The sequence below is a fragment of the Anser cygnoides genome, chromosome 3 (genome assembly GCF_040182565.1).
Source record: "Anser cygnoides isolate HZ-2024a breed goose chromosome 3, Taihu_goose_T2T_genome, whole genome shotgun sequence".
NCBI classification, from domain to species: Eukaryota; Metazoa; Chordata; class Aves; order Anseriformes; family Anatidae; genus Anser; species Anser cygnoides.
The window spans coordinates 35,243,865-35,256,085 of NC_089875.1; the positions used below are offsets into that span (position 1 = coordinate 35,243,865).

Below are 12,221 nucleotides of genomic sequence, written 5' to 3' on the forward strand. Positions count from 1 at the left end.
AAAAATGCATGAAATGCCAACTATCCAGCGTAGAGTAATACCATAACTAGATGTTAAGAAATTTCAAGGGGAAACTCTTTAGTTCAACATGCATTTTTGGATGCAACGAGGTTGCTATAAAGTGAAACTTATATAGCTAGACAGCATATTTCAGCCAGTGAGTCATTAAAAGATGTCTCAAGGGGGCCACTGCTGGAGCAGAGCTGTTGAAATAGCCCCCCCCCGTATAACCTGCTGGAATAAAGCAGAAGATAGAACAGGAAAGAACAGCTCGTGACAAGCAGAGTTGGTGAAAACTTAAGGCTTCATTTTTATACTAGTGCTTAAATTTCTAGGTTGCTTTTTCACAGTTACTGGAAATTTTTGTAAGATTTTTCTTCAGAATGCCTTTAAGGCCCACTATTCCATTATGTCATTCCACAGTCCTACTCTCAGTCATTCAAACAGACATTAGTACTTCTGGAACTACACAGGAAATATTTAAAGAGATACTTAATTTTGGTAGCTAGAAAGATTTGCACTTTTTTGTATTCCTTGATATGTTTGTGCTGCCATCTCCAGAGATCCCTGAATTTCTGCATCTCATCTCATGTTCAAAATAGTTCTTTACTATGATACCCACTCTCAGTAAGTCTGGAGCTTACTGCAATATGCCACAATCTACAAGATAAATACTTTTAGGAAGCTCAGAAAACATTCTCAAAAGTTGTATTTCTTAGTCTGGGGAGTCACTCAGATGGCAGGATTATTTTCTCCTTACTCAACCAGGTCAGCATCTGGAAGAGCACCACGTATAAGGGTTAGCTGTATAAAATATTAATTTACATTTCTCTTGGTATACGTTATCTAAAGTTTAAAGATAAGACTAGCATTCCCAAAGCTGCAGGATTACTGGTCATTTTGGCTATGACCACTTAAAAAAAAAAGAAAAAAACCCTGTTGAAGGGTAAATATTTTTCCCAAGGCAAGAAATTTCCACATGGCTGCTGTATTCAACCTCAGAATATCCTTGATAGCAGCCATGGTGAAACACTTTCTAAAAGTAAGGTCAACATAGGACAAAAATGACTTTGCAGGAACGGATCTTTTCACACATAGGACAGGAAGTCAATTACAGTTTCAGAGCATCATACCTTTGAAGTGGCCTGCTTTAGTTTTGCCTGTTCTACTAAAAGTTTGTATGATGATCCTTTGTTGCTTTGTATTTTCTCTTTTTCCATCTGTTCCACCAAAGCCTTCTGCTTTGCTTTTAATAAGTTAAGTTGCTAAAAGAAAATGTTAATAGGAAAAAATGAAAATTTAAGCAATAAGATGTTAAAAGGATCAGTATTTTCATATGATAGTAATCTTCAGTTCAAACTGTAACTTGAGCCTTTTAAAGATACTTTATACACATCTTTAACTGAGACACCTTTAGGGGCCACTAGCAGACACAGAACAGATGAAGTTTAAGAAAAAAACTAATTTTAAAGGAGCTCAAGACATACATGCCCAGGGTCATAAAACCAGCATGGTTGCATTTAGAAATGAAATCGCTGTCTCTTAAGCATTGCCAGCTGTTAAATCACAGCTTAGGAGCTTGTACTTCGATGTACCCAGACCTACCTAAAAAGTAAATTATATTTATTACCCAATATGGGTCCCAGAACGCAACAGTACATTTCAACATTTGTTCTTTCAGCAGATGCCATGCCCCACAGTTTGAGACAAATATCAAAGAAGATAGGCAGCCTTTAGCTCCAGAATCAGACTATGCAAAAGCAAGGCTGAATGAGTCCCAATGCCAAAGCTGTTCTCTCAGAAAATGAGACAAGCTATACAGAATTTTCTGTGAAAATAGCCACTACCGTGCCAGAAGTCACCTGTTTATGATGCACAAGCTGTTTTCTAATCTTTCGGGAATACAGTCTATCCAGGCTACTGTTGCCTTTAGTAGATCTGCTCAGACTCTGAGTGTGAAGGCTATTATTTATAAAACTCCATTGGTTTCCTAATGGAAAAAAAAAGAAAAAAGATAGTAATCAGTATTGTTAAAACTCATTTAACTCTACAGAAGAACATTTATATGGCAAGGGTTGGCATCTCTATACAATAAATATTAAAGAAACAAGCCAAATAAAATTCTTAGTGAAATGCAACTCTACTTACATATGGTGATATTTCTGCGTAATTTTAAAATGTTTACTTTTGTTATTTTTAAAACATAAGGAGATAAGAAAGACTGTCCTAACTAAAAATGCCTGAACAGCCTTAGTAACACAAAAGCTTTCCAGGTTTGATTCTTAGAAAAGCTGCTCAAATAAAATAATAGCTATCCCACTCAAAAAAATAAAACCACTACTAAAAAAAACTATGCATTTAAAAGGTACATATACCACAACAAACACCAGAACAGGTAATAAAGTCATACTACTGCAATTCCTCACAATACAAATATGGTTTTAACATGGTATACTCTCAACTGCCTGGTACAGGAGTCACAGAACAATATACAGACATTTCACAAAATCAAATGAAATTTGTAATTATCCTTTAAAAAGAGAGAGACATATTTCTAAGGAAAAAAGCAGGTGAAGAAGCAAACAACAGTGAAAATAAAACAATCACAATATTTGCTTTAAAAATCACATTTTTTAAATGAGCTCAAAATATATTTTAAGTATTTGAACAGCTCCAAAACAGTCACAGAAACAAGCTTTGACATTTAATTAAAAATAATATCGCCTACCTGTCAAAAAACGTTCCCTCTCTTTTCCATTCAAAGGTTTCTTGGCTGTGGCTGCTTCATCTTCAACAGTAGCTACATAATCCAGTAGTCTGGACACCAGCATTACAACCCAGCTGATCATGGGAATATCTAACACTCCTTAAAAAGAAATAGATTTGAGTGCCTTAATAAAGTTTGGAAGCCATAAGAACATAAAAAATAAAATAAAAAATCATGACAGGAATTACACAGCACACATTTCACTAGGCCACAAAGATGCCTTTTTTATATCAAGGATAAGACGCTGAGCACTCATAAATATGACAAGAAATCAAACATTTCGTGTAGCGTTGAGGCACAAAAGCAAATATCACAGTTCTTTTAGGCTGATCAAGTCAGAAGTAAAAAGCTTCACCTCTACCGTTACAGGTAGAAATCAAGTGGCATTTAAAAAGAAGACTAAAATTATATGCCTGAATTTCCTAAATATCAAATGCAGAATGACAGCTGCTTGCATAAAAGCACATAAATTAGATGTGACTTAATCCATAGTACGAAATTCCTCCCATCACCCAAGGCTCCAACAAGCCTTGCACTCAAATAGCTTCATTATTACTCCTTTATAGTGTATTTTCATGTAGCCATTCAAACAAATTTCAGGAAAGCCAACATTGAGTTCAGATTAGATAAACCATGCTGGTGGCACTAATAGCTAGTTACTGCCTATTTCAGTCTCACACTTTAAATTCAGTGGTTTTGTACAGGCAGAAGAAAAAAAAAATTATCTTACACATCATGCAAGAAAAATTTGTGTGTGCATGATTAAATCTAAATGAACGGTTCTAAAGTGAACTTATGAGTACTCAATACCAACCAGAAACCTACAATTAATGACCACTGGAACACTGTCATTAAGCAAATTGCATTCTTTCACACAGTATCAATAGAGCAAACTCAACAGTACTAGAGGTTACATACCCATTTTCATATCTGTGCACGGTACTGAGCCATGTTTAGCTACACTATACTTTTCATCCACTGACCTCAAAAAAGCTTTAATCAACTCAAATGATTATTAATTTCAGCTCAAAGAAGAAAACTAAGGCATAAAAACAACTTGTCCAAAATCACACCTAGTTGCTGGCAGCCCAAGCAAGAGGATGTAGGCCCTGACTGTTTACTCCAGTCTCCTATCCATGCTGGCCAAAAACAGCCCACCTCAGGTGGGCAGAGGAACAGTAGGCCTTCCCATAACACGACCTCAACAACAACTGCAGACATTTCCATATCCCACCTCTGTCTCAAGTCTTCTAAATTCTCTCTATTCATAATGCTCACTTCTTGCTCTGATTTTCGTTTTCTGACTTTTTCCCCAGTAAGTTTTCACCCCTTTGCCCTTAGTTATGCGTGGTAGTTCTCAAATAGGATTTTCTTCTGCCATACCTGATGCTTCCATTACACATAATAGTGCCCTAGTACTCACCTGTACTGTCCAGGAGGAAGGAAGCTGGAAGACCAGCAAATAAAGTTCTGAAGTATCAGTTACTTCTGCTTCCTAAAGTCCTCCGTGAGGACAACTAGTAAGGCAAGAGCTATGAAAGGAATTGGCAGCTGTGGGGAGAGTGCAAACAGAGGTAGAGGAGATGTAAGCTTGGATTTGCCTCAGACTCATTAAGAGACTATAGCAGGATATGGCCAAGATTGAGAAAGTACATGGTAGACCAAGGGGAAGCAATAGGACAGCTTCTGACACCAGCTTGAGGCTTGTTCACGTCAGGAGACAAGATAACAAGTAAGGACAGAGTCTCAGCTGGCATTTACCAACTTCGTAATGCTACGAATTTTAAGTAGCGTATCTTCTACAATGTTCTGCTACATGTACAGAACTGATAAAGTAGAATTTGATCAAGCATTTTCTACAAACTTCGAGTGGTTAAGAAAACACTTCAAAAAATCAAGTTTGGAGAATATAATGTCAGGTTCTTTTTTTTTTTTAGTGTTAAGAAAATGTAAATTTCTTGTGGTTACAACAATGACAAAAAAAATGTAGTTTGCAGAAACCATAAGGATGGTTTCAAGTCTGTCTTCATAGCTGCATTTCACTTCAAAAGCTGAAACTTAGAAAAGGTCTTATGAACAAAAACAGACGCTTCTTTCCAAAATACTAAATTCCGAAGTCATTTGCTGGAGTCATTAGAGCTGTCTACACCTTGGACGTTCCTCCCACTTGGCTGAAACTTTAAAGCTTCCTAGCTGAATTGAAAGCAACCAAATAGACTTTGTTCACATTTAAACAAGGGAAAAGAGTATCTCTTAGTACCTACAGAACAAGAAATTTGAGCATATTTTAAAAGACATCTGTGTTTCAAAAATATAATAAACAAAACCAATCTCTTCTTTTAATACACCAAAAACTGTGAGCTAGTCTTCCAGTTTTCTAGCTTATAATGAATATGAAGCTACAGTTTCCCAAATTAGAGGCCTACCTTCAGTTCTTCTGTGCGCAGGTAAATGAGGTTGCAGTGGTGAAAGCAGGTTATCCAGGAGATTAAGTAAACTTTCTAAAACACCACTGTTACTAAGAGATCTTTGGCCAATGCAGGAAAGCAACATGAAGACCCTAAAAATAAAATTTAAATATTTAAGATTTCATTTTCTCTCCAGTTTCAGTAATATTATGAAACACCCCTTCTAGAAGCGTATTCCCCTAGGCTTTCAAGCAGATTGCTACAGAAACCAGCACTGTGGCCCAGCAAGTGGACTAGATTTCAAGATCTATTGTCATAGAGATAGTGCAGTATTTTGTTATATGTTTTCTGTTTTACCCTGAAGAGGTCAGTAGTTACTTGCAGAACATCCCATTCTGTACATCTGAAACAAGAGCTTATCTGTTTTATTTCCTATTACATATGATATGCTGAATAGCAGGAGTAGAGAATTCAATACATGTACTCTCATAACATTGAATTAATCCATTTAGAAGTATGACAATGTAAATGTTACAGTCCAAAGAAGGCAGAAAGCCACAGAACAGCAAATATGTCAGATTAAAATAACAGAGGGATGTTTAGAATATCAAGTATCTCATTCAATAATCTGAAATGATCCACACATCCTAACACCTAGTACTCAGCTCTACGCTTGTTTGCTCATATCTCAGACAACTTCTATATTAGATGCAAGTAGTGTGCTTTTCAGTCTCATTTCTACTTCCAAATGCATTGGAAGAAGGAAGAACAGCTCTGTGGTGAGAGTGTATTCAAGCCTGATAAAGCAGAAGGCAATTTTTGACACTGGAAAGCAATCCTGGTAGGTATGTGAAGAGCACCAGAAGTGTCTTCCAATTCACTTCTAAGTGAGGAAAAGAGCAACTTATTGCGGTGCAAGTACCGAATACATGTAAAATAAATAACTACAAACAGACAACTGTCATTTGCAGTGCTTTTTTGGAACTACTTCTTACATCAGTGGAATAAACAGGTAAGTATTATTTAGCCACATTTTTGCCAATTGAAATGTTAAGTTACGAACCATGGAATTATTTACAAGTGATTCACAGGTGACATATCAATATAAGCTTATACCTTACCTGTCTTGTGGGAATATGAGAAGTTGCTCTGAATTGTATAATTCCTGCAATACGTTCGAGAGAAACTGACCCCACCACCTTTCTCCTCCACAAAGCTGAACAAGTAGAAGGCCAGTATGCAAACGTATTTTGGGGGTTCCACTGATACATAAGTGTTTAAATAATTCTTCACAAGCTTGAGCATGAAAAGTACTTTGTAGAACCACAGGAACAGAGTGTCCTTTTAATAAAAGAGAATAAGCAACCATGTTTAAGGAGAGAGAATGATGCCATTATAACTACTTTGGCTTCAAGACAAGAAGAAAAAGTTTGTAGGAAGTTTTAAAAACTATTATAATTAGACTAATTGACATGGGAAAGCAGGAAGAGAGAGGAACAGATGGGGAGATGGTAATTTGCAGGTAACCCATAAAGATCAGTCCGTTTGGTCAAAACCATATCAATTTCATGTTAGCGCATCAAATATCTCCATGGAATCTATACAAAGCAAAAACCAAACCATCATTACGCTTAAGAACAAACTGGCACAGAAGATTACAAGATAGACACACCTGCCTATTTAGAGAACAATGTTCCGCAAATACTATTTAAAAAAATTTTTTTTTTTTTAGATTCACCACTCCTACTCAGACTTTTCAATTTTGATTCTCCAAGAACACTTTCAATGGCGAGTTTAGGAAATAACAATCCTTACTGGATATCTAGATATTAAAAAATCAACAACTGAGCACAGATATTGATTTTATGATTTTTTTCCAATGAAGTTCTCTCTGCCTCTGTTGCCCACTTTTAACTGCCTCATCTGGTTCCAGGATCTTCCACAAGCTCATTCTATCTACATGAATATTGTGCCTGGGCAGTCTTCAACAAACTGAATCAGCCCACAAGATGGTGTCACTATCAAATGGTATCTGAACAAAGGAAAATGCAGCTAGGACTATGGAAAAGGGAGAAGGAACTTGATACCCTGTCCCATCCTTTTTTGAAGTAGGAAGTGGTTAGTTAGGTCAGCTTGGTGCAATTGGTCAAGCCGTGCACTGCATATTACCAGCTACTAAACTCATAGTAAAACATAACAGAATACAGTTTAAAAGCTTTATAGTGGGAACATACAGATTCAGAAAAAGCAACACTTATAAATTGTTTCCACAAACATGACAAAAGCTTTGAAATCTGAAAAAATACTTACCATTGGAAGAATGAAGCAAACTAAGCAAAGTATCCAGTAAGTATCTAATGATGGTGCGCAACTGTTCCGTAGATGACATCTGAATCAACTCTTTTGGATCAGATTGTTCCTTCAGCGTTTTCCTGCTTGCACCTAAAGCTACTCTGAGCCTCTGAACAGCATGGTGAGCCAAATTGAGTTGAAGCTGTAGCTGAATGCAGTCCTGGTAAGCAGAAAATACTCTGCTATCTTCTTCTACTGCCTTGTCTGGCTTTCGTAAAAAGTACTGGGCATTGTTAGCACTATTGAGTGGTGGCAGGTCAATACTCTGCAGAAGGATTTCTAACCGATGGCAGGCCAAATTGTACCTAAAAGGAAACATTCCAACACAATATAATAGACGTTCGTAAGCAGCAATATACTTGAAAATCACCTTGCCAGAAGATGACTTCTGGTCCATTTTGAACACATTACTGAAACAGATATAAGAAAAAAAAAATACAGAGTAGTCTTTTTTAATAGTATGAAGATGCTCACTATAACAACTCAACAACAGTTTAATTTTAACTGAATAATAACACAGGAAGAAAAAATACTTATGAAAGAAACTTCTGATATTCCAGTGTTTTAAGCTAAAATAACTAGTAAATATGCATTTTTTTTTCTTCCAACCTGCACTGTATGTCTTCTTGCAATGCAACCATCATTGCTAAATGTTGGTCAATTTCTGGCTGATTTGCAGCTTCACCTTCTCCTCTGAGGGGATCATGCATTAGTTTCAGCTCATTTTCAAAGGGCAGGATATAGGTATGGCCATAATAAAATCCCAATGGAATTTTTGCTCTAGCATTTGTGCTACCATATCGACCAATAACAGTGATCTGAAAAAGAATACAGCAGTATTGTTACAAAACAGGCAAAATATACACTAAATCAAGAATTCATGTGTAGGCAGCTAAGTTTGATCTGAAGAGAACTTCAAAGAAAGTTCACAAAGTAACGAAAATCAAGAGTTTAAATAAGACATTGTACAGTCCATCTCCTCTTACCTTCATAAACCTGCAAACTGGCGGGGGCAACAAGTCATGTAAAATAAGTGAGTGTGTGCTAATGTCAGTAGCCACTACCAGCCGCCTTCCATCCACTTCCTCTCCTAAAGTCCAGATGTCAATTGACAAAGAAGCCAAGTCTCCACATGTGGGAATCAATACATCTGTCAGTAATATAGGTCTTCCAAAATCTAAGGTCACAAATCTTCTTGCTCCTAGAGAAAAAGGACAGGATACCAGTGCACTTTAATCAGTGAGAGATATTACTCCTCAAACAACAAAATTTCTGTTTGTATATTGTCAAAAAAGTGTTTATTTGAGGTTTGAAATAGCTGTACAGTTTCAAAATCTCCCAGCACAGCTTGCACCCATTGAAAAGAAAATCTGGGATTCAAATTAATGTACAGTGTTAAGTCTTTTATGCATTACTTCAGAATCTATGCTCTGTCTCGAGTCCCAACATACACTGTCCCTTCTGCACACCTCTCCCTCCTCCCCAAGGATTTTTCAAACTTGGTGAACATTACTGAAGTTGGGGCTTAAACTTCTGGATGTAATGGAAATGCAAACTCAAACATATCTTTTCTTTAGAAAGCCAAGTGAAACTGCAGCTAAGCAACTCACAAAAGACCCTGAAAAATACTTAATAGAAAATGTGTCAAAATTATTATTATTATTATTATTTACCTGAATGCATTCGCTCTATAATAATTGACTGATGAGGTGGAGGTTGAAGAAAATGTGAAGCATGAGATATTGCAAGAGCAAGACCAGATCCAAGTGGATTCTGAGAAGGGGAAAAACAACAGTAAAATTAAGTCATTAAAGGCTACAGATTTATAATAACCTATTCTTTAGAAGAAACTCTAGGAAAACCTCAAGATTTAAAGATGTCCAATTTCTGACAACACCTATACTACATTTATATTTGACCATGCACCATCAAAATACATTAACTACCAGGTTTAGAGTATTTATAGCTCATTATACAGTTGAGCTAGTTCCAGTTTAAAGAAACCATTGGAGTGATAACCTTATCTCACTTTCAGAAAGTCTTTCTTTTCATACTGTCTAAACTCAGTTATGTAGTTTTCACACCTCATCCAAATAAACAGATTTACTAGCACTCGAGTACAAATTAGTTAGATGGCTAATATCACCACATTTCCATAAAAAGCAAATGAAAACAATTACCGTTCTAGTCTTGCTTGTATTTTTGTTATGTGCAGCGAGGTTAACTGTTGGGGGATCAATGACTGAACCAGGGAAAAGCTGAGCAAGCTCTGCACTAATAACAGCAGAAACTGCCTCATTAGGTGGAGTCAAGGGAGGAGTCATGAAAAGAGGAGTTGTTTTCGGTGTTGGCGGAATGACATCTGAAGGATGAATGAAGAACCCTGGGGCTGCTACTGGATTAGAAGGCACAGAGTTGTGAACAGGACCAACTGCTGATGCTGCCGCCGCCGCTGCTGCTGTTGTCTGATGCAGTTTTGCTTCCAGCTTAGCTTTCTGTGGGAAAAATGGAAACAGTGTAGGTAGCAAACAATTCTGTTTGTGAACACAGGAGTAATATTGAAATACGAGTTCAGTTTGCATTGAGCTAGATTTAAGAATTCCACACCTTCAACATCGGCACGCTAGCTGTCTACTACAAGCTGAAAAATAAAACTGTATTCAACTTGACCTCCCTTGCTGAGGAACAGGAGTAATCAAATAATAATAACAATAAAATACAACAACACCAGAAGAGTCACAGTGTCAACACAAACTGCATTATAATAATAGGTTTATCATTTATTTCCCCACATCTGCAACTCTGTCTTTCATTTCAGTGGTCTTTCTCAGTTTCACAGATTGATGCTCTTACGTATTAAGATTTAGTTTTGATAACAAATTCCCCCACCCATCCTCAAAATATACAAAAAACAAGTCTGAAAGACTGAAGCAGCATGGGAGACTCATCATTTTGCTTAACGAGTGTGGATGTTCAGTCCAGAGCTGCTCATTCCTCAAATACACTATGGAAAAAGAGGAAAAAGAAGGAAAAAAAAAAAGAAAAGAAAAAAAGTGACTAGCTCTGCAACTATTTTCCTCAGCTTTTGAAGTTTAGAGACAGCATTAAAAAATAGCCAAGTAGCCTCCAACCTGTTGCTGAAGCTTCAAAAGCTGCTGCTGTTTCTCTTGCAGCACCTGGAGCTGTTGCTCGGCTGAGGCCATTGCATGAGAGAGAGACTGCAAAGCTACCTGGGCTGCCGAACTCAGTGCTGTCGAGGCTTCCCCAACCGTTCCAGATGAGAGACCACCAACTGCTGGGGTAACCCCAAAGGTACTCACTGGCATGAAACAAACAAAAAACAAACAAACAAACATTTATGTAGAACAGAAATGATAAAAACCACCTTTAATTCCTTAATTGTTGAGAGCAATGTAAAAACAAGATAAGTATCATGTCTATCGACTTTTTCCAACAAAGTATTATCATCTTGAATTACAAAGCATATGGTTTATAGATTATACATTCAGTATACATGCAACATTTTCATTATAGAGAGCCACCTAAAGCCCTGGAATATTTTTGCCACATTAGGCTACAAGGTAAACATGCATGTTTGTAGATTACACTCACTCACCGACAGAAACAAATTCATTCCAATTCATAAATCTGAAATCTAGTTTGTTAAACTCTATGAAGAAATTGACATACAAATTATTTTTTAAAATATTTCAATACTTCAGACAAATCCATTTGACAAACAGTGCTCATTATGTCCAATTAAAATTATCACATTGTAGAATTATGCTAAGTAGAAAAAATGAAAAATTGTATATACCAGTAAACGTACTTGCATCGTCCCTTTCTATTCTAGTTCCATCACTTGTTGAAACGCAGGTAAAGTGCAGAGGTTCAACTTCCAGAAGCCCAGTAAGGGAGGTAAAACTACCTTCAGCAGCTGCACAGCTACTTATTTTCCCATTTCCTGAAAGAGAAGTAGGTATCTGCACTATCATCTAATATTTTCTTGGTAACAACATTACAAATCCCAAAGAGCTGAAAGGGACAACTAAATATAATCCATAGATTTTATTACTTCATGTTGTGGAACAAACACCTTAACACTGTCACATCCACAATATAAATGGGAGTATATTTTAAAACGGACAGTGTTGCCAAATCTGAACAGACTGTCTTAAGTCCAATTATCAAATGTGATAGCAAAAGCACAGTGTAAAATGTAACTTTCTTAATGCCAGAAATAAATTATATACTGGCGGTTTATTCTTTCTATGCTAACAGAGAGTTAACTTTGCAAAAATACACTGAAATTACGGGAAAGGAAGAGAGAAAAAGTAACAGACTGACAAGGATCATACACCAAGTTAGTATAAAATCTAGACTATTATTCAATATACTAACAGTGGAGTATCGAGGTGGGAAGAAGGTGGACAAGAAAAGGAAAGGAATTGCTACGATTGATGAAATATGTTTGCTATGAAAAGAATTTCCTAAGAGGTAAAAAGCATCTTACTCTTAGGACATTGCATGGCCTAAAGTTTCACTTATGAACTAACCTGAGAGGACAGATACGAGAATATTTAAGACACTTTAATGCCTCTGAAACAGAAAAACGTCTAATTAAATCTGTAATATTTTAAGTAGAAAGAAGCCACCTGGAAGCTTCCCAAGTTCTGAAAAAATCCATTTATGTT

The 12,221-nt window shown here is 36.6% G+C and overlaps 1 protein-coding gene across 8 annotated transcripts in view; it reads right to left on the minus strand.

The window, feature by feature from the left end:
* Positions 1 to 12,221, minus strand: part of BIRC6 (baculoviral IAP repeat containing 6) — a 177,263-nt gene that overhangs the window by 104,986 nt on the left and 60,056 nt on the right. For 2 of the 8 annotated variants that reach the window (XM_066993893.1, XM_066993891.1), the window contains exons 23-34: positions 11,345 to 11,491; positions 10,659 to 10,846; positions 9,708 to 10,022; positions 9,201 to 9,300; positions 8,514 to 8,728; positions 8,137 to 8,345; positions 7,486 to 7,832; positions 6,297 to 6,516; positions 5,194 to 5,327; positions 2,729 to 2,866; positions 1,848 to 1,990; positions 1,134 to 1,265 (exon numbers count right to left, since the gene is read on the minus strand). In XM_066993893.1, coding sequence (XP_066849994.1) covers positions 1,134 to 1,265; positions 1,848 to 1,990; positions 2,729 to 2,866; positions 5,194 to 5,327; positions 6,297 to 6,516; positions 7,486 to 7,832; positions 8,137 to 8,345; positions 8,514 to 8,728; positions 9,201 to 9,300; positions 9,708 to 10,022; positions 10,659 to 10,846; positions 11,345 to 11,491 — 2,288 coding nt within the window. The remainder of the gene's footprint in view (positions 1 to 1,133; positions 1,266 to 1,847; positions 1,991 to 2,728; positions 2,867 to 5,193; positions 5,328 to 6,296; positions 6,517 to 7,485; positions 7,833 to 8,136; positions 8,346 to 8,513; positions 8,729 to 9,200; positions 9,301 to 9,707; positions 10,023 to 10,658; positions 10,847 to 11,344; positions 11,492 to 12,221) is intronic. The other 6 variants (XM_066993895.1, XM_048047739.2, XM_066993892.1 and 3 more) reach the window with 6 other exon arrangements.